The following is a 21,669-nucleotide window of genomic DNA, read 5'->3' as shown; positions in this document are numbered from 1 at the left end:
ACTCTGGGTGGACAGGAGCTTCGTATTTTGTTGGGCCTGCAGTGTGGGCTTGGGCCAGCTGTTCCCCCTGGACGTGCCTTCCCGAGCATCCTGCATCCATATCACTTGGTTCTGCATCCAGCCTTGCTCCCAAGCAAGAGAGTAACCACAGAAAGAGTGTGGGATTCAGGGTCAAGCTAGGATTTGGATCTGGGTTTGTTTCTTTACCAGATGGGCAATTCTGGACAGATGACTTCACCTCCGCAAGCTTGGGCTCCTTTTATGGATAATCACCCAGCTGTTAGTGTTCCATTCACACAGGTGCTTCCTGCACCAGCATCAACGGAATCACATGGGGGATTTATTAGAAATGCAAATTCTTGGCCCCCACCCCAGACCTGATGACAGCAGAAGCTCCAGGGGAGGGCCCAGCAATGTGACTGGCTGCACTGTGTTAGAGGACCACATGACAAGTTGGTCTTCCTTAACCCAGCCAGACCTGCGGCCGGCATCACAGAAGGGATGGGCTAGTGGGGGGATGGTAAGGGTGCAGGATTGGGGAGCGGGTGGGGGAGCTGACTGCAGTTAGCTCTTCCTGGGCTTTTCTGTGTCTCTGTTTGCTATCTGCCTTTCTGTCTTTTTGTGTTCTCCTTTCTTCCCAGGGGCTCAGGGCTCTGGGGGCTGTAGAAGTCTGCTCCTGCTCAAAGCCCAGCTTGTGCCCCAAAGCAATTGAAGGAGGATCTCTGGGGATAAAGCCTGGGCATCAGTATTTTCAAAGCTCCTCAGATAATTCCAATTTGTAGCTAAAGAACCATTGGGATGAGCTGGTCTACTCGAGGCATTGCTGACCTGATGCACTCTCCCTCTCAAGGCTTCCTGCATGTTCAGAGGAAGAGGTGGGCAGAGGGTACTGCTTAGCTAACGGCATGACTCATCAATGCTGGAATGCTGGGTGTTCTGACGGGGAAATGGCATTATGCTCTCAGGGCAGTCAGTCCCCTCCCTCCGCTGGGGGGCAGGCTGAGACTCAGCGACAGCTTTTAATCTCAGACCCTGGTTTTGGGCCAAGGCATCAAGAACAAAGCTTGAGAGAATGCTCTCCTTCTTCTTTATTCTACTCTTGGGGGCTGGGAGGGTTGTGGCCAACCCAGACCCATCTCTGGAGTCAACAAGAGCCATGTCTTCTCTCTGAACCTGGAACAGGCTCAGGTACCAGCTGCTCTTCTCTGTGATTTTAGAGCAGGCACACACCAGCTTCCTACGGACCCTCTCCCCTGGGAGAAACTGAGCCCCTTAATTTACTCATCAGAGTCTGGAGTCCTTTCCAGTCATGAAAGAACCAAGGTTTAAAGACTGGGCTCTAAATCCTCTGCCACATGGTTCTTGGGATTTCTTAACTCCACAGCCTCATCTCAGGTGCTTAAAACAGATGGTTGACCTTTTCAGCCCAGAAGTACAAAGGTCTTGGCCTCTCCCCTTTTTCCAACCTGGAGGCTATAAGGGAGGAGAAACAGGACCCAGGGTGTAGAGGAAAGAGCATGGGGAGAAAGAGACGGTGAGGGCCAGAATGAGGGAGGGAGGAAAGGCAGAGGGCGAAGCATGGATAGAGAGCATGCAGACTGGTGCTCAGACCGGCCAACAGCTCAACAGCAGATTGATGGGCAGAGCACCAGCAAGTGATGGATAGAGAGCCAGCCACAAGGATTGAGAGGTCGGGGTGCTTGAGGGACCAAGCGCTCGTGAAGGAGCCAACGGGCAAGAGGAGGGGGAAGGATCCAGGGAGCCTGAGGGACCACAAGACCATGATGGCACCCAGGAGTGAATAGAAGGGCCCCAAGGCCTCCCTGGCAGCCCTGCCCCCACCCATGGCTGGGATCTGCACTCTCTTCCCTCTGCTGGTGCCCTCACCATCCTCCAAGGTGGTGGCATTGATCTCGCTGGACGAGGGCCCCGTGCCAGCCCGGTTGAAGGCCTGGACCACCACCCCGTATTGGGCAAACTTCTTGAGGTTGTCCAGGGTGTAGACCTCGCTGTCCCCCGTAGCCTTCATCTCCACGATGCTGTACTGCCCGTTGCTGCCAGGACTGTTCTCTCTGTAGCCAATCTGGTAGCCCCGGATGACGCCGTTCTGCAGCTCCTTCTTGGGTGCCTGCAAGTGTGGGTGGGGGAGGGGGAGACAAAGACACAGTGACACTCTGAAACCAACATCAGATTGTGTCACTCCTTTGCTCCCAACCCTTCCAAGGCTCCCATCTTGCTCAGAGTGAAAGCCGAAGTCCTTACAACGGCTGCACAATCCGATGTGCTCTGACCCATTGCCTCTCGGGCTCATCCCCGTCACCGGCGCTGGCGACACTCCAGCACCCTGGCCTCTGTGCAGCTCACACCGCCTGGGGAACACTCTTTCCTTGGGTATCCACATGGCTTGCCTCATCACCTTTGTGGTGTCCTTGCTGAAATCCCCCCCCACCCGTTTTTGTAAATTGGGGAATATTGGAGAACAGTGTGTTTTTCCAGGACCCATCCAAGTCAAGTCATTTTCCATCTAGTTGTGGAGGGTGCAGCTCACTGGCCCATGTGGGAATCGAACCTGCGACCCTGGTGTTATGAGCACTGCGCTCTAACCACTGAGCCAATTGGCCGCCCCGAAATTCCCCTTCTTAACGTGGTTTTCCTTAAGTTCTTATGTCAGACTGCTCCCTGCCCTCTTCCCCCGACTTCTGACATTTCTTCCAGCTTTATTTTTCTCCATAGTACTAGCATCAGCTGACATTCTATGTATTTTACTGATGTGTTTGACTGTATGTCCCCATTAGAATGCAAGCACCACGAGGATGAAGATGTCTGTTTCATTTCCTGCCGTCCTCTGTGTCTAGAATGGTACCTGGCCTACAACAGGCACTCAATGCATATTTACTGAATGAACGAATGGGCATAGCAGTTGGCATGGGTTCACAGGCCTGGTAGAAATGGAACAGCAGACAAAAAAGTAACCAGATGGAGAGGAAGGTGAGCAATTAGTTTGAATAAAAAGAAAGTCCCAAGACACCCTTTACACCCACTAGGTGGCTATTATAAAATAATGGAAAATAACAAGTGTTGGGAAGATGTGGAGAAACTGGAACCCTTGTGCATTGCTGGTGGGAAGGTAAAATGCTGCAGCCACAGTGGAAGACAGTTCGGCAGTTCCTCAAAAAGTTAAACAGAGAATTACCATATGATCCAGCAATTCCATCCTTGGTATATACCCAAAGGAATTGAAAGCAGGGACTCAAACAGATATTTGTACATCCATGTTCATAGCAGAATTATTCACAACAGCCAAAAGGTGGAAGCAACCCAGGTGTCCATTGACAGATGAGTAGGGGACCAGAATGTGGTGTGTACATACAATGAATATGATTCAGCCTTAAAAAGGAAGGGAATAGTGATACATGCTATGACATGGATGGACATTTAAAAAATTATACCAAACGAAATAAGCCAGACACGAAAGGACAAATACTGTATAACACTACTTCTATGAAGTACCTAGAATAAGCAAATCCATAGATACAGAAAGTAGACGAGAGGAGCTAGGGATGGGTTGGCGGGGAGTTACTATTTAAAGGGCACACAGTTTCTGTTTGGGATGATGAAAAAGTTCTGGAGATGGACAGTGGCGATGGTTGCAGGTTATGAATGTACTTAATGCCAATGAACCGTACACATAAACATGGTTAAAATGGTAAATTGTATGTATATAAAATGATATATATATATATATTTTACAAGTTAAAAAAAAAGAGTCCTTGACTTTTCTGTGGGCCTAGCTCCTCTTGGAGATGCAGCTGGACTACCCTGGACATCCTGTCCCAGGGCTGAGGCCTGAAGCCAGCGCCTCGATGGAGGGATGGAAATGAGCAAGGACATGCAGGTGGGAAGGGGGCATTTTGGAGCTCTGGCTAGGCTGGCAGTAATGAAGGACTGATCCCAGTAGGCCCGGCGAATGGAGAAACCTCCACTGGCATCGGTCTGTGGACTGGAAAATATATTCTCACCCCAAGTTTGAATACTGATGCACACCCTTCCCCTCCACACATATACACACGTGAGCACACACGAGATCCCAATATATCTCCTCACATCCAGAACCAGGAACACACACATCCAGACCCATCAAAGCAAGCAGCCCAATCTACACTCCTACCCTCCGCCAGATGTGTTTAGACACACAAATAGAAAGTGGATCCTTTAAGGAGTGGACCTGCCCATCTATAAATTGAGAGAGAGCACCCACTCTAGTGCATATAAAAACAGCTTGAATCAGGGTTTTAAAGACAATGAAGTTAATTTAAAAGCCCACCTTTTATTGTACTAAAAAATTGTGAGATCAAAAGCAATTAAGTTAGTAAAACAGTCCCACTGTTTTTTTTAATTCAATGAATGTTTTAAATGAATGTTTAAATGCATTTTTAAGCTCACTGTTAACTCAATAAAATGAAGTTTTTAATTTAACATAATTGTTTTGAACTCACGAAATATGTGTGTGTGTATTTAAGTGACTTGACTTTTTGTTAATGCCTGAGTAATGTTTCTGTCTGCACTTGGGCAGTCCTGCTTGCTAGTTTGTAAGTAGGTAAATTTCTGAGTCTGGGCCTCATATCTGCACACATATGTCTATGCACATTCACACACACAGAAAGGCATCTATTCTAGACACAAACATATCTTCAAGACACCTTTTCCTTCATACTGACGTGTACTGTCATATACATATTACATATACATATACATATTACATATACTCATCCATACTGACACACATTCTAGTATACACATCATTAGGCAAAGACACACAAGCCTGCATACCCAGAGCCACCTATACCACGATACACACCTGTATACAGCATCATGCAACCTTCATTCACCTGAACATATACTGACAGAGGCCATAGCTAGGCATCCAGACATGCCCTGCAATATATACTTGTATATACATATACAAATACATATACACATATATACATGCACATATTTATGTGAATCTTGACAGATCTTCCCTCCTTCTGTACTATCTCCTTTTTTCTTTCCTTCGCTCTCTCCTCTCCCCTACACCCTACACCCTCACCCCCCCCCCCCAACGGGAACACTCAGGATTTAAATCAATCTTAACAATATTTCTCTGAAGCATTAAGAAATCAATAGGGCTGATTGCAAATTTATGTCATAAAGCAGTAGCGATCCATCTCGTAGAAAGAGTCTTAAAATGAAGTGACTTATCTTTCAAGTGAATCTTTATTTTTCATTAATCTGTTTCTTGGTGTTAAAAAAAAATCCCCTGAGAAGACAGCCCAAAATTTATTGACGAGCTGGTTCATTCTGAACTTCTAACTTTCTAATCAATTTTATTTTTCATTATGAGACTTTGGAGAAATAAATCTGATTCTAAATTTTTATCGACCTCCAGGTCGGAGCTTTGTAGCCAACTGTCTCAGTTTTACATACTTATTCATTCCCTGCCCCCACCTCCTGGCTTTCTTGGAGTATTCCTAGGAAATGAGTCCAGAGCCAGGACGCACATAAGACTTGGGGATTGGACTCCTGCTTTACCCCCAATTTCTGAGGAAAGCCCTGGAGCCCAGATCTGAATGTGGATGGGAACCATGGCTCCCGGTATCTACAAGTTGGGCTGGTCCCCAGGAAGGACTAACTGTCCAGCCCCTACCCCACTTTCATCCTGGTTATTTCTCTAGGGAGGGAAGGAACCAGGCTCTGCTGCATTGTGTGTGTGTGTGTGTGTGTGTGTGTGTGTGTGTGTGTGTGATACAAACAAGTATAGTCTTTTTAGGGAAAATATCACTAGGCCCTTCTGAATCTCTCCCATTCTCAAATCTATCTTTCGGAAAGACCCAGAAGGAAGACTAACGCACCTGGCCTTTTTAGGAGTTAGAGTTGGAAAATGACGTTGGACACTTGAGCCCAGACGTAGATGACGCAACCCCCAATCCCCACTGTTGAGATGGGAAAGTTCCAAGAAGAACAACACAGATGGGCCCTAAGAAAGGGGTGTCTCCCCCAAATCCAGCAGGCTGTGGTGGGGAGACTGGGCGGGGGCTTCAGACTATGTGTGTTTAAGTCCTGCACCTGTCACTACTTGAATGGCAAGTGTCACCTCGCATCTCTACATCATGGCCTCCTCATATGGATGGGGAGAAAAATGCTTCTGTCCACTCTACTCCACAGAAACAGAGGGTCACATAAATTAGTGTAAGCAAATACTTGGACACTAGAAAATGTAGTGCAACAGAAAGACATCAACATTGTTAACCCTTCTGTGTCCACGGCAGGGATATGGCAATAAAGCTGCAGTTACCCACTGAAGCGTTTCTGGGACCTACACAAGGTTATTTTGATCTGCTTCTCTGCCCAAGTGTGGAATCTCTATGATTTTCCTTAAGTGACAGATTCTTCAGACACCTTCTAGATTTTATAAGTTTCTGCCCTTTAGAAATGGCTGCAGCACATACTGGTCTGTTTTCTCTATAGCTCTGCCACCCCCAGAGATAAGGAGGGCAGTTATTTTCATCCTGGTTTTACAAAGGAGGAAATTGGGACCTGAAAGGACCAAGCCCCTTGTCCAAAGCCTCACTGTGAGAAGACAGGGGATGGCATCACCCTACTGACTAGATCCAGTCATAGGCCCAAGATGAGGGTGAGTCCCTGTCCTGTCATCTCCCATCATCCACAGGGCCCCCTTGAACTTTGCACAAAATCAAATCCAACTCCCAACCTGTGGGGTTTGGAGGACAGGCCAATGTAGTGGAAAAAATACCTTCTCTACTTGGCACTGCCAAGTTCTCCATCCCACCCCATGCACAGGTCTCCATCAGAGAGCCAGGGTGGAGAAAAGAGTAAAGGAGTGGGGGTTGGGGGGGGAACCCACTCCTGTATCCTCCTCTCTTTCTTTCCCCACAGCATCACTGGGTTTAGCAAAAAACAGGCATAGGCATGATAGGGACCAGAACTAGCTAACCTGCTGGGGCTTTGCTCCTGGACTGAGGAGGGAAGAGGAAAAGAGGCATTTCAGGGAAGATACTTTCAATCTCACTTACCTTCCAGGTCACTTGGATGCTCTGTGAGGTCACTGGCTGCAAGGTGACATCCATGGGAGGCCCATCAGGAGCTGGGGTGGGAGGAGGAAGAACAACGTTATGAATCAAGGCTTGGAAAAAGAAAGAGTCCTATGTTCTCACTCTTTTCCTCCTGAGCTGGGGAGAAAGGAGATGCTCATCTACAGAAGCAGAAGACCTGTGTTTGAGTCCCCTGAAGCAATCGTAGGGTTTATGTTTCCTCTTAATTGTCCATAATTTAAAAAAAAATTTGACAGCATGAAGTGTAGGCAAGGGTGTGTAGTGGCAAGAACTCTTATACACTGATGGGACAGCAAATTGGTATGACACTTTGGAATGCATTTTGACGTTTTTTTGTTAAAGGTAGAAGTATGCCTATCTGATGACTCTGTAACTCTATAACTGCTTATATCCCCTAGAGAAACTCACAAACCTGTGTACTAGCATACAAGTATATGAATGCTCGCAGCTCCAAACTGTTAACAAATGCCCACCTGCAGTAGAATGGACAAATGGACTGTGATATAGGCATGAAATGGAATACTATACAGCACCGAAAATGTACAAGCGATACAGCTGTATTAACAATGTGAAGCTCGCAAAAAATTTTTGATCAAAACAAGGAAGAAACAAAAGAATATATGAAGTATGAGTTCGTGAATACATTCTATTGGAAGACAGGCAAAACTAAACTATATGTTTTGTATGTATATACGCTGTGGTGGCAACATAAAAAGCAAGAAAGTTAAGATACTGGTTACTTCAGTGGGAAGGTTTTGGTTATGATTGGGAAGTGGAGTAGAGAGAACATCTGGCATGCTGGTAATTGATAATGTGTATTGGTTATCCTAGTTTTACTTTACTGTTATTTGTAAAACTGCACATATATGTTATATGTACCTTTTGCATTATTTTATATTTCACAATAATTAATAAAATAAAATATAGCAACAGAGATCTTGTTTAAACTTTCAGGAAAACTCCATGACAAAGGTCACAGAATAGAATCCAGTGCACTAGTACCCCCTCCTCTGCAGATCTAGCACATCTGTCTTTTCCAGACAGGCTGGGGCCAGGGGAGTGGGGCAGAACCATGGACAGCTCCCAGAAGTCTAGGACCTAGAACCCCATCAGGCAACGGTCAATCCAAAGAGCCTCCGATGACCCGGAGGTAGACATGAACAAATACTTCGGGATCTCGCCTTGCCTTTTCTAATTGCAAGCCCACTGCCAGTGGGAGGCGTACAGATGTGGGCCCCAGACGTCCCTGATCCCTGAGGCCATGGGTAGGGGTGGCAGGCAGAGGTGCTCACCAGCCTCCTCGGTGCTGATGGTGAGCTCCTTGCTTGGCTCGCTGCGCCCAATCTTGTTGAAGGAGTACATGCGGATGCTGTACACAGACGCCGGGTGCAAGTCCACAATGTTGGCCTGGTTGATCGTGGGAGAGATGTTGCGTGTGGCCTGCTTAAAGTCCCAGGAATCTGCAGAGAGCACAGCCATTTCAAACCACAGCCAGGCAAACCCCAAGGCCCCTCCCCCGCCTCAAGCACCAACACATCCCAATCTCAACTTTGATGTCCAGGAAAGGTCCAGCTCACATAGACTGCAGTGAGAGGGCACAGGCCTTCACGGTACACAGTGCAAGGGGTCTGTTCCATGAAGCTCAAAGAGACCAACGGATGCCTGAGGATGTGAGCAGCAAATGCACTGGATGGAGAGTCAGGAAGTCCTCTGCCCTGAGCCAGCTGGTGAACTCAAACCCCAGACGGGGGTCAGACGAGATGTTTCCCAAGGTCCTTTCCAAGATCACCACTTGCTTGCTGTCCCTGACGGTTCAATTGACCAGTGCCTTTCTTCCCAGTCTCTCACACCACGTAAGTGATCCGTTGTAACTGTGAGGCACCCCATGCATCAGCGGTCCCAGTGCAAGGGGGGCGCCAAGTCTTCTCCCCCTTTCTCCTTCTCTCTTTGTACGCTTCTGTACTTCCTCTCCTTGTGCATTTGTATGGGGGTGGTTTTGAGTGTGACTTGGTCTGTTGAGGGGGCAGAATTCCCAGTCTAACCCCACCCCCTTTCTCTCACTAGGAGAAAGGTCTCTGAGTCTTTAGGGTCAGACCAACAAAGGATTAGCATGTCCCTGATTTATTTGGGGGGTGGGGACTAGCAGCCCATTCAAGGGCTAATGTTTTAGCAAAACTGTAGAACATGAAAAATACCAGCTAAACGCCAGGGATACTGTGACAGTAAACACCCTCCAGAGGAATCCAGCCACTCTTTCAATGTATTTTTGCTGTGCAACTACTAGGGGATTTCAGAGAAAAATGGGAAGGTTTTCAGTTACAGCAATGCCTCAGTCAGGACCTTCTAAACCCAGAATTCATAACTAGATCACTTCATTGGTACTGCACTTTGACAAGAAAAAAGGCAAACCACAAGGAAACAGGCTAATAGTAGGGCTTAAAAATCTTCCCAGGGTGTGTCCTGATGTCACTCTTCGGTAATTTTCCGTGCCTTTAAGTCCACAGTGGAGGATCCTGAAAACTCTCAGCAGAAAAGATGAAATTGTGTTCCCTATAGCTTAAGCCCAAAATCAGGGAAGAGGGCTACCGCATTCTAGAATGACTTTTAGGAAAAGGTTTTTTGTTTCGTTTTGTTTCTTGACAGCTAATGCCAGATAATCAGGAGAATCGTTCACCAGAAGCGACCGTCCTGTTCTCCCAGATTCTGGTTAATTGAGGTTTGGGTGTTTTGCAAAACGCCACTTTTTAGCGGTGCAGGCTCAGCATCTGTGAAGGACACTGTCCCAGCGCCCCATGTGCAGCTCTGCATTTAATTCTGTGGTGTCATGAGCCAAAGCCACAAATGGCGGCTGCGGACGCTTACAATTACATCTTGTCCTTGTCTTTTAAAACACTCCAACCACCAGGAGAGTCTCTCTGGCAGGGTAAGCCAGAATTGCAAATGTGCAGCCTCCTGCCTGCTGTGGGCAACTCTTGGTTTGGGAAAGAGTGGGCTAGCAACATGGAGGCAGGTGTTTGCTTCTCTCTGTGGCACCCAGGGGGCTGGTACCAGCTCACACATCATACTTGATGCTGTGCTTATGTGAGAGGGACCGTGATCGTGAGTCAGTGCGTTCATATTGGATGAGTGCAGACAGCGGGAGGAGACCCAGATGATGTGTCTGAACACAGTGGGTGGGCTAAGGAAAGCAGATGCTAATGTTTACCAAGCACCTGTGGTGCGCAGGTGCGTTCTGGACAATGTAAACATTCACCACGAACTCCTCACCCTCCGGTGACATCAGCACCATAAATCCACAGTATAGATGACCCCCACGTCACCAAGCCCAGTTTCTCACTTGGCCTCTCAGGCGTGGTCAACACTTGGGCTTCTCCCTTCTTGCAACACTCTTCCCTTTGGTACCCTGATAAAACACTTTCCAGCTTTTCTCTTATCTCTTGGGTCATTTCTTTGCTGTCTGCTTTGCAGGTGCATCTTCCCTACCCTACCATTAATGGTTAGTTCTGCAAAGGTCCATCCTAGACTCTCCTTTTCTCACTCCATACACTTTTCCTACCCAAGGTTTCTATTTCCATCTATACACAGATAGCTCACAGATTTGTATCCAGTCTGGATCTCTCCTCTGAACTCCAGACCCTTATAGCCCAACTGTTTACTTAACTTCTCCTCTTGGATGTTTCAAAGGCACCTCACAGTCAGCATGTCCAATACAGAAGTGTTGACCATACACCTTGTAAACTCATTACCTTCCTGGGTTTCCTGTCTCAGGAAATGGCACCACCATCCATTATGTTGTGTCAGAAACTTGGGTGTTATTCTTGACTCTTCTCTTTATTTCCCTATCAAGTCTTATAACTTTTGTGTCCCAGGTATCTCTTGAATCTCTCCACTTCCCTCCATCTCCATCTCCACCCCAGACCAAGCCACTGTCATCTCTCACTTGGACCTGGGAAATGACATCCTAACTAGCTAGCTTTCCAGAACCCATTGTGTGCCCCTTTCCATCTGTTCTCCACACTGCAACCACCATTCACTCTACAAATATGATTGGCACCTCTTACAGGCCAAACACTATCTCGGTATTGACAATGGTCTTCCCAAAACAAATCTGATACTGCCATCCTCTTCTATAAAATTCTTCAATACATTTTCTTTGTTCTTAAGATAAAGACAAAATTTCTTAACATGACCTAGGTAGGCCCTGCAACACCTTTCCAGCCTCATCTTTCATCACTCTTCTCTGCATTCCTACAGCATTTAGAGGCCCTCTTCAATGCACAGTATCTTCTTTTGAGGGCTGATTGTTGGGAAATTGCCCAAGGAGACACTAAGCTCCCTGAAGTCAAGAGCCATGTCTAAAATTAAGCCCATCTCCCCAACTCGGCATGTGTTGGGCACTTAAAACCCATTGTTGGTTTAGATCAGAGCCCTATTTTATCCTTTACTTTGGGTTTGGAGTTTCTCTGCATTTTGTAGTCACAGTAAATACCCTTTGCCTTTCTTTTCCTTGCCTCACTCAGCTGCCAATCATAGGAAAGTTGGGAGGAGGGGTGTCCCAGAGAGTAGCCTTTTTATTTTTTTGTGTGCTTTTCCCGGTCATTTGCTGGTGGAGTTGACCTCATGTTCCTGAATCATCTTTGATGTTGGTACATAACTGCTCTCTCTCTCCACAACCCTTCCAGGCTAATGCATCAGAGTCAAATCTGGAGGTCTCTAGCTGATTTTCCAAACTCGATCACAGCCATCTCTCTGACCCCGAAGAGTTGAAATCGGGGGCCCCATTTTCTTCCTTTTCCTTTCCAGCTCTCTCAGAGCACTGAGCTGGCTTTGGCGAGTGTTGTCTCTTTTAATATTCCCTTTCATACGAGCCTGGCTTACCCAGATTAACATATTTCATTAAGGGCTCTCTCTCCCTTTCTTCATCAAAAGGTTTATGATGCAAAATATTCTTCTTAAAAAATAAGGCAGCGGCTGGGGAGATGTCAGTGCCTTCTATTCTGAGGGCTGCTTGCTAGGAGGGGGCCTGGAGCCTTGGTGTTTCAGGAGACATATTCACTGTGGAGGGGGAACAGCCTGGACAAAAGCCACATCTGAAGCATTCAGCTGCCTGCGCTCAGGAAACAAATCCATTCTGCAGCTCTGATTTCCTCCTTGCATCACGGTCTGAGCCCCCGTGGCAATCTCTCCGCAGCCCCGAGAAGAGGTTCTCTGGGTCACAACGACCGCTCACAGCCTCCCCATACCAGTCCCTGTCACAGCTACACTTCAGCTCATACGGAATGACATGTCACACCAGGCTGGCTCACCCCGTGGTGGCCGACCGCTGGTGCCATGAGGCTGCCTTCTGGGCTGGGAGGACTGTCCTCAAAGCACCTACCCCTGCTCCTTGCTTGGGGAACAGGGGCAAAAGGTGGTGTCTGCATTTTAAATCTGCACAGCACCATCTGATAGATTTGTGTGGACGGTGCTATTTGTCATTCAGAATTCATGTATTATTACTCTGCTGCCTGGGGCCAGGAGAAGTCAGCGTGAGCGGATGGCTTAGAAAGGGCAGAATTGGTAATTTCCCTTGGAAAATTAGCATGATGAGCAACATGGCAGAAAACCTGGCAAAGGCACAGTTGGGGCAAAGAAGGGGGTTGGGAGCCGATGGTCAGGACTCGGGATGGGTCTGGTCTGGGGCAGGAGGAAGAAGGGAAGGGAGAGTTGAGGCACAGGATGGGGAGCCCTGGAGGGTTAGGCTGTGCCAGGCTCTGTGCTAGACACTTCTGCATGTCATCACATCCACTTCATCCTTACACCCCCGAGGAGTGTGTCTTATTGTCTCCATTTGATAGACAAAGAGATGCCCAAAGACATAAATAAGGTAGCTTGCTAAAGATCACTTGGCTCTGACACTTGGTCAACCCAAGTCTTTGGATTTGACAATGGTCCCTGTTCCACTATTCCATATGCAGGAAGAAGGTCTGCTTAGACACATGCACGCACACACATGCACACGTATGTACTTGCACAAACCCCCTCCTTCCTCTGCGTCACCCATCTGGTCCTTCTAATAGCCTTTTCAGTTCTCATGTAATATAGCTTGTGGTGTATTACCCGGGACTGCAGAGCGCTTTGTAATGGTTCTGAGAGTGCATGTGTTGGTGTATGTGGATGTGTGTGCACGCATGCACGCCGAGTATGTTCTCACTCCAACTGCAATTAGGCTCCAAGGGCAACACTCTGTCTCCTGTTTCTTTTTCTTTCCTACCGCATGGCTAATGCATGATTCTGCAAAAAATGATTGGTGCCCAGTACATGTTACTGCCTGACAGACACGTGCATTGCAGCCTGCAAGTACCACAGGACACTAAATTGCCACATGAGGCATTTGACTTAGAAGGGGGAGAGGAACTTGCATTTATTAATGCTTTAGCCCAATGCTAGATGTTTTGTCTTTAGTCCTCAAAACAATCCCACAAGGTAGGCATTACCATTCCCACCTTGCCAATGAGGAAGCTGTGCTGTACTCCCAGCCTCTGACTGACTCCGGTGGTAACCCCTGCAGTTCTCATGGAACCTCTTTTCCTAAGTGCCGGACAGATGCCTTAGTGAGTGGATGGTCTGGAGCAGTCCCACCCAGAGGCAGGGGACAAGACCTGCTGGCTTCTCTGTGTGCTTGATCCTGTGGTTTATTATTTTACAGGTGCAAAGCCCTTGTTGAAGGGAGTCTGAGGTTGAGTTTTCATTACTTCTCTCTCTACCCTACCCAGGAATGGCACCCCTGGCTCTTTGGTGAGGTATGGCAGTTCCTAGTCTTGCAGAGGAGCTAGAGGGGGTTGGGAGAAGATGTGGACATGCTCTGAAAGTTGCATCTTCCCTGCCCACCTTTCCTTCTGCATTGCTCTCCAGATGTGTGATGTTCTCAGCTTTGCTCTGCTGAGCGGTGCCCCAGGAAAGGTTTCCACACATTAGAGAGTGGTCAGTAGACGGGGAGTGGGCAGCGGGGCAGCATAGGGGAGGAGGGCAGGGAAGTAGTTACAAGGAGGAGTCGGGGCAGGGACAGCCTAGGCATCCCTCTCCACGCCCACCCCCACCCCTACAGGAGTAGAGCCCTGTCCAGCTGTATCAGCACGACGGGAAGATGGAGTGTGCACCAGCACACGGAGATGCGGGCCTGCGTGTGGACCCGTCCCTTCTGTCCTTTCGGGACTTTCTGAGGCTGGGCACAAGCTGCCCAGGAGCCAAAGTTCTGAGGTGTGAGATGGACACAGTCGGCCTCCCTCCTCTCCATGCCCTTTGTCTCCACAGAGGCCCTGCTGCTCATCACCTTGCCCCAGCTGTAGGGCTGCAGCAGCCTCCTTGCTCACCTCCTAAATACCTTTCCTTCCCATAGTTGTCAGCTAAATCTTTCCATGGTGCCATGTTGTTCTAGTCTTTCCCTGGGAGCTCAGTCTTTATCAGTGGCTCTCAATGACCTTCCCAACAAAGTAAAGGCTCAGCCCGGAGTTCCCCTCCCAACCTGGCCCCCAGACCACTTCTTAGTCTTAATGCCCAGGAAGTGGATCTGTGAACCCTCTGGTAGACGTGCCTGCCACTCCTTGGACTGCACTGTGCCTTGCTCAGGCTCTGCCTTTCCCCATTTCCTGAATCTAGGCCCATTACCTCTCAAACTTCAAGACCCAGCTCAACGCAGCCTCTACAGGACCAGAGAGATACTTCCCTGATGACAGCCCTGGCCCTCCTTCTCTCTGAGGCTCTGCTCTTGCACTCAGGGCGAACTCTTGGATGGATGGCTACACCTGACATTTTCTCTCCAAGTAGACTGTAAGCTTCTGAGGGCAGGGCTCCTCCTTATAGAAACTTGTATCAAAGCTGACTGCCCAGTGCCCTGGACAGAGCTGTTTCCCCAGAGGTGAATATGCCGTTCAGAGATTTGCTTTCCGTCGTCTCATTCCCACTCACTCAACAACCATGTGTGGAGTGTTCACTACATGGCGGGCAGTGTGCCAGGTGCTGGGGAAACAGCATGGACCAGGACTTGGACAATCTAGAGGAGAAAACAGCCAGCCTGCCAATGACCATGTGCTGTGCTAAGGAAGACAGGGCATGTCTGGAAGTCTTTGGAGGGAGAAGACAAAACCTTGGACGTACTCTAAGACCCAAACGATGGGTTGGAGTTGGCGGGATAAGGGGGCCTGGGGAGGGTTGAGTTCTCCAGAATCTGTTTTGGTTTATTTTAAAGTAATTTTGAAAAATTTACACAGGTTTATGGTATCAAAAACAAAAGGATCCAGAATGAGACATATGTTTTCCTCTCACTCCTGTGTTGGAGCCGCCCAAGTGCCCTCTCAGGGGCAACCAACCCCTATTTCTCACGTACTGTCCAGAGACAGTCACGCAGGTACAAACATGAACACCTACACCTCTTTTTTGGCTTGGTTCACTCTCCAGGCCTCTTGTCCCCTCTGAGGCCTCCTCTACCTGACCACGCCCCTCACCCTGTTTTCCCAGGGGACCATGGGTCAGTGTGCTCTGCAGTCTTACAGTTGTGGGCAGCCTCCCAGGAGCTCGCTTAGGTCCTAGGGGAGGGATTTGGGAGGGCTTCCAGGAGGAGGAAACTTAGAGCTAACCTTTTCCAGGGACTTCCATCCTCCAACGACCCATTCTTGGTAAGGACCCCTAGTCATCCCTATCATGCCAATCCAGGAACGTCCAGATGACCGAGTTAAACCCATGATGCTTCTGACCCCAGAGACACAGCGCACAGCCCTGGGCTCAGGGGCTTTGAATTGCTTTAAATCAGACCACTCTGTGGGCCTTGGCCCAGGGACAGTCCTGGAAAGAAGGAGCTGACACCGCTTCCCCATCAACTGGGGGTCCCTCCATCTGCCCCATGGGTTTCTTGCCTCCGTTTGGAAGCCACAAACAGGGGCTTGTGCACTGGTGGGTGCTGGTGTGTTTGCCTCCGATGGCAGCTCGGAGGTCCCGGGGCTAACCCAGCAGGGCAGCCCAGGCAGGGCAGGGGGCACAGCAGCCCTGGTGGGCCCGGTGCTCAGCGTACCTGACTTGTTCTTGTATTCAATGTCGAAGCCTGTGATGATGCTGTTCCCATCGAATCGCTGGGTCCAGCGCAGGTTCATGCTCCGGGCCTTCACCTCCCGGATCTCCAGCTCTGGGGGGTCAGGGGGCTCTGGGGTGTGGCGGGGTGAGGGGGCAGAAGTGAGGAGGGCAGCAGAGAGCTTGGCATCTTTCTACCCCCAGGGAGGACCAGGGTTTTGCTGTACCCCAGGGGGTTGGTGTCTACTCACGGACCCTGGAACGCTGGGGTGTGGGCAAAATGAGCCTGGCAGCAGGGTCCGCTTTTCTCCTGCTTTGTTCCCCTCCCTTCCTCAGTCTGGGAGAGGGCAGGCTCTTTTGGAGGGACTCCTCACAGCTGATGGTCTGTGTATCCCCCATGCAGAGCTCCCTTCTTTTCCCAGCTGACTCCCTTCCGGGCTCCCACACTTCTGGAAGCCACAGCATGTTTTACAGGGGCTGCAGCTGCTGCAAACCTTGCTGTCTGAAGCGAGCCTGGAGGGCCTTTATCGCCCACTCTGGGCAGGAGGCGGAGGAGGAAGCTTCTCCCCGGAGGCCAGTTCTTACTGTCCTCTACCACTGTGTGGGTATGGGCAATGTCCCTGCTCTTGAGGTGGAGTTAGCAGTAGGTCCCTGGGCCCCTGGGAATGGGGAGGGAATGGTGGGGCAGGTGAAGGTACCTTGCACAGTGAGTTGGATCAAGCCCCGGTCTTCCCCATATGAGTTGATGGCATGGCAGCTGAAGAACACAGAGTCCCCACGGTCAGCAGGCTTGAGCTGGGAGGTGGCCAGCAGGGGCAGGAGGACAGGGAGAGAGGGAGGAAATGGGGAGAGTCTTTTAGAGCTGGTCTGCCGAAGGGGGCTCACTCTAGTGGAGATCACCAAGGCCATCTTCTTCAGGGAGGGAGATCCACAAGGGGTTTTGTCAAGGGCTCCTCTTCCCAGAAAGTTCCAAGGCTGGAATTGTGGAAAAGTCCATGCAGGGAGGGGCTGAGGGGTCTAGAAAGGTAGGAGAAGCTGAGGGGGTCAAGGAGAGAGGGATAGCCTCAGGGGTTCCAGAGAAGAAGGAAGGGCTGAGGGTTCCACACATGTCATGGCTGCGGCTTGTCAGAAAGGAGATATAGTGAGGTTCTAAGGCAGAGGTTTCTGGATGGAGAAGGGAAATAGCTAGGAAAGGGGAGGTACTTTTAGAGGTGCATGGAGAGGCTCCCAGAATTCTCATTTACCTCCATTGGATAAAGATCGTTACAGACTCCCCACTTTCTGAGAGTCAGGGTACCTGAGAGGGGTATGGGCGCTCACCTTCAGCGTGGAGACCACCTCGTCACCATTGTCCCTGGTGGCTATGGCGTATCGCATCACGCGGTCGGGATCAATGACCGTGTCCCCCTTCTCCCAGCGGATAATGATGGGTCGCTCACCACGCGCTGTGCAGTTGAGTTCCTTCGGGTGGCCTTTGATGGCGATGGTGGTGTTGGGGTGGGACGTGATCATGGCCGGTACTGGGGAGTGGAGGAGGCGCAGGAGGCCCCAGTAAGGCGGGAAGCCAGGCTGGGGGAGGGGCACGTGTGCGCTCAGAGGTCCCGCCCCCCACTGCCTCTCCCCGCAGAGCACTTCAGCCTCAGGCAGAGGGTCTAATAAAGGTTGAGGAAGCTATAGGAAAGCTTATTTGCCTGTCCCCTTTCTCCCTGTCCCCACCCATGACTGGGGCAGCCTTTCTTCCCCAGGGATTCTTACATTCCTGGGACCCCTTTTCAGAATGTTTTAAAATGTACACTATACGTAGAATTACAGAGGAAACCAGATATATTGAAATATGGTGATACAAATATTAAAAAACCTCAAAAGCAAACTTTTGATATAGTATATCACATGCAGGTATTAATATATATTTTTATTACTCTTTATCAAATAAAACCTAGTGCTGGGTTATGTTAGCATAATTTTGTAATAGTGATGATAAAGATATTCTGAGATATTTGCAACAAGTGGGTTTCTGCTGGTGATAGTCACAGGTACCGCTACTGCTGTGCTTGGTTGCTCAAAATGAAAGGAAAAACTAAATTTCAGTTAGAAGTTAGTGGAAAAAAGATGTAATTCCCCCACACACACACACACACATCAAATTCATGGACCCCTTCAATCGTCTCTGTGCACCTCCTGGGGAGGTGCTCTCTGGACCTCAGGTTACGGGCCCTGCTCTAAAGCACTGGGGCCTCTGCTTCGTGTGCATGTCTCAGGCTCTGATGACTGCATTCAGCTGGTTTAGCCTCCTAAACAGCTGAGAAAGCCCTGTTCTTCCTAACCAAATGCAACGGAAAGTCTGGGGTAGCACCACTGTAATCAGAACCCTTTCAGCAGCGCTAACAGCCCCCCACCTCACCCATCCCACCCCTATTGCTGCCCTGAGAAAGTCATCATGAAACTACCAAGGTCCTGCTGGCCATCAGGAGACCCCTCTTACTGCCCTGACAAGAGGTGGCTCAGTCCTGACTCTCCTCTGGGGCTGAATGCCATGGCCTGCAGCAGGAGGAGGGTAGGGGCAGAGGGAAAGGTGGTCTCAGCTACCAGTGAGATCCTGTCCCCTCGCTCCTCCATCCAATTCAATGAACACTCATAGAGCACGTATGCCATTACATGGCACTGCATCAGGTTTGGGGACACACATGACATGAGATGGGTCCTTGTCATGAGGGAAGAGGGAAGGGGGGGGAGATAGACACCTGCATGAGCAACATGAAAATGAGGAAAATCTGATGAAGTATTAGGAGAAATTAATTTTGGCTGAGGGGTATCTGGGAAGGCACCATCCATCTACCCAATAAACATTTATTGAGCACCTACTAGGTGCCAGGCTTTGTTCTGGGTTCTGGAGGTAACAATGAACAGGAAACCTGACCTCAGGTTTCACTGTAGTGGTGAGAACAGATGATGACACAGACAATTCTGGTAAAGAACAGTTAAATACTATGCTAGGAGAAATGCACAATAGCTGACATAGCAAGACTTAAATTGGAAGAGCAGAGGCACGCTGGGCAGTGGAACCTGCTGGAGCAAAGGCCCAGAGGCAGCAGTGTGCAGGTCCTGGCAAGGTAATCTGGCATCTGGCGGACTGTGCTTGTCCTTGCCTCTTTCTCACCACCTCCCTGGAAAAACTTGCCTCTGAGTGTAGGTCCCCGGTGGCCCTTGTCCTGGGAGGAGTGCTCATTAGCTCTGCTGGAGGACACAAACTGGGAGGGGCTGTGGTCGATGGCAAGAATCAGACAGGTTTCCCCCCACCCCCATTGTGGGGAGGGCTCCTCCTCACTGAGTTCCGCAGACCTAGCTCACCACATCCCTTCACTGGCCTGCTTGAGCAAATGTGCAACAGGGTGATGTCTTCTCTCTCCTCACAGCCGTCTCCCTCCGGGGCACTGTGTCTCTGTCCCACTTCAGTGGCTGGCCCTTTCTTTCCCTCCCAGTATCCTCAGGATTTCTTTCTCCTCCAGTTTTAAGACCTACTCAGAAAACGTTCTTCCCAGCAAACTCTCCAGGGTCATCTGACTTCTAAGGACAAATAAGCCTTTGGAGAAAGGAGGGAAACCATGGAGCTATAATGGTGTGACCTGAGATGTCAGTCAGTGGGTGAGGAGACATTTGGAACCGGTGTGTGTGTGGAAGGGTGAAGGGTGGCTTTTGGTGTCCCTGAAGTCACATCATGCAGCGAGCCACCTCCTCTGCCTTCTGTCATGTGGGTTTGGTACTGAGGGCAGTCCTGGCCTCCAGCCCCTGCACCAGCATCCCAGCGCAATCCCCAGCCCCAGCTCATCAAATAATGAAGCAGATAAATTTTATAATGCACAGCATTACACTAGGATATACAATAAAACGCGAAAGACAAATAAGGAGGTGCAGGTTATAATGAAGAAAAAGCCTGCAGTCAGAGACATCCGAGTATGAATTATTGACTAAGGTTTTACACTCTCTAGGATGTGTGGAGGAATATTTTTCCATCAAAGATTTGCATAATTCACTCGTATAAACCTGGGTGGAATATAGAGTAAGCTTTTACATCAACAAGTCGGCCTCGCGTTGCAGATGCCTCCATTTGTCCTGGAGGATTGAAATGCGGGGTGTGGGAGTTGCTGCACACGTGTTGTTTCTGCGTTCCCCACAGTGAATGGTCAGAGACTGGGGCTGGGGACCCCTGGGAGGGCCGAGCCCTTGGGCCTTCCTGGGGAAGTGGGGTTCTGCTCCTGAGAGGCTGCTGCTAAAGCCACAGAGCAGCTGGGGGGATGTTCATGCAGAGGTGTGTGTGTGTGTGTGTGTGTGTGTGTGTGTGTGTGTGTGTGTGGAAAGGGGTGGGAGCAGGGTCCAGCCTCAGCATGAGTCAGAGGTGAGGAAGGGAGGGAAAGGAAGGCTCTGTCATTAGTGTGAGGCACTTGCAGCACTCGCCTGTCCAGGGCCAGGGCATGAACATAAGGGCATCCCTCTGGCTAGATAAAACCTCAGGCTAGGAGCCACGGCTTGGCCAGTGGAGCAGGGACTGGGTTTTAGATTCCAATTGCCCCTTAGGCTATATACCTTTGAACAGTGTACAACCTGCACACCAATATATGTCAGTCCCACCTCAGGGAGCTTGTCTTCGCAATCAGGTTTGTTCAAAGAGCTAGCACGGGGGCAACCGGAGACAATGGGCCTCCAGAGACCCCGGACAGGTCTCAGAGCCCACGTGGTCCCTCAGCCCTGAGTAACAACTGGTGCCTGGGGTGGGTTCCCCTTACCCTCCTGCCAGGGCTGCTTGTTATGGCACTGAGCCCCGGGCAGCACAGCCTCACACAGCTCAGGACAGGTTCAGGAAAGCCCACCTATGAAGAAGAGGAGACTGTTTCTGTGATTCCCCCAACCAGCTTAAAGGGCTTGGGAGCCAGGCAGCCCTGGGTTCTATTTATGTCTCTACAGCTACGTGCCTTCAACACAGTATATTTAATTTCCCTGAGCCTCAGACTCATTGCCTGTTATGAAGACATGGATAACTACCCTGAAGAATTGTTGTGGGGGCAAACAGGGTCTGTATATGTAAAGTGCCTGCCATGTAGCAGCTGTTCAATAAACCTATTCCCACCCCGAGGCTCTCATACCCCTCTCCTGTTCCAAGAAAAGCATGCACACCTTAAGATGTTACTTGCCAGGCTAGTCCACAGAATCACAGATTTGCAGCCACTAACCACATGTGGCTATTGGGCACTTGAAATGTGGTCAGTCCAAACTGAGATGTGCTGTTAAGTACAAAATACACACTGGACTTCAAAAACATAGGAGGAAAAGAAACAATGTAAAATATCTCATTAATAATTTTTATATTGATTACATGTTCATATTTTAGATATATTGAGTTAAGTAAAACAAACTATTACAATGAATCTCACCTATTTCATTTTACTTTTTTGAAAATGTAGCAACTAGAAGATTTTAAATAACATGTATAGCTGGCACTTCCTCTCCACTGAATGGTGCT

The 21,669-nt window shown here is 49.3% G+C and overlaps 1 protein-coding gene across 2 annotated transcripts in view; it reads right to left on the bottom strand.

Moving 5' to 3' along the window:
- The window catches only part of DSCAML1 (DS cell adhesion molecule like 1), a 356,252-nt gene that overhangs the window by 33,372 nt on the left and 301,211 nt on the right, over positions 1-21,669 (bottom strand). For both annotated transcript variants that reach the window (XM_074335416.1, XM_074335417.1), the window contains 6 exons: positions 17,475-17,674; positions 16,853-16,949; positions 16,159-16,287; positions 8,405-8,572; positions 7,074-7,144; positions 1,888-2,128 (listed from right to left, as the gene is read on the bottom strand). In XM_074335416.1, the coding sequence (XP_074191517.1) occupies positions 1,888-2,128; positions 7,074-7,144; positions 8,405-8,572; positions 16,159-16,287; positions 16,853-16,949; positions 17,475-17,674 (906 nt within the window). The remainder of the gene's footprint in view (positions 1-1,887; positions 2,129-7,073; positions 7,145-8,404; positions 8,573-16,158; positions 16,288-16,852; positions 16,950-17,474; positions 17,675-21,669) is intronic.

This window comes from Rhinolophus sinicus, linkage group LG06 (assembly GCF_036562045.2).
Source record: "Rhinolophus sinicus isolate RSC01 linkage group LG06, ASM3656204v1, whole genome shotgun sequence".
Classification (NCBI taxonomy): Eukaryota; Metazoa; Chordata; class Mammalia; order Chiroptera; family Rhinolophidae; genus Rhinolophus; species Rhinolophus sinicus.
This window is presented reverse-complemented; position numbering and strand designations above follow the sequence as displayed.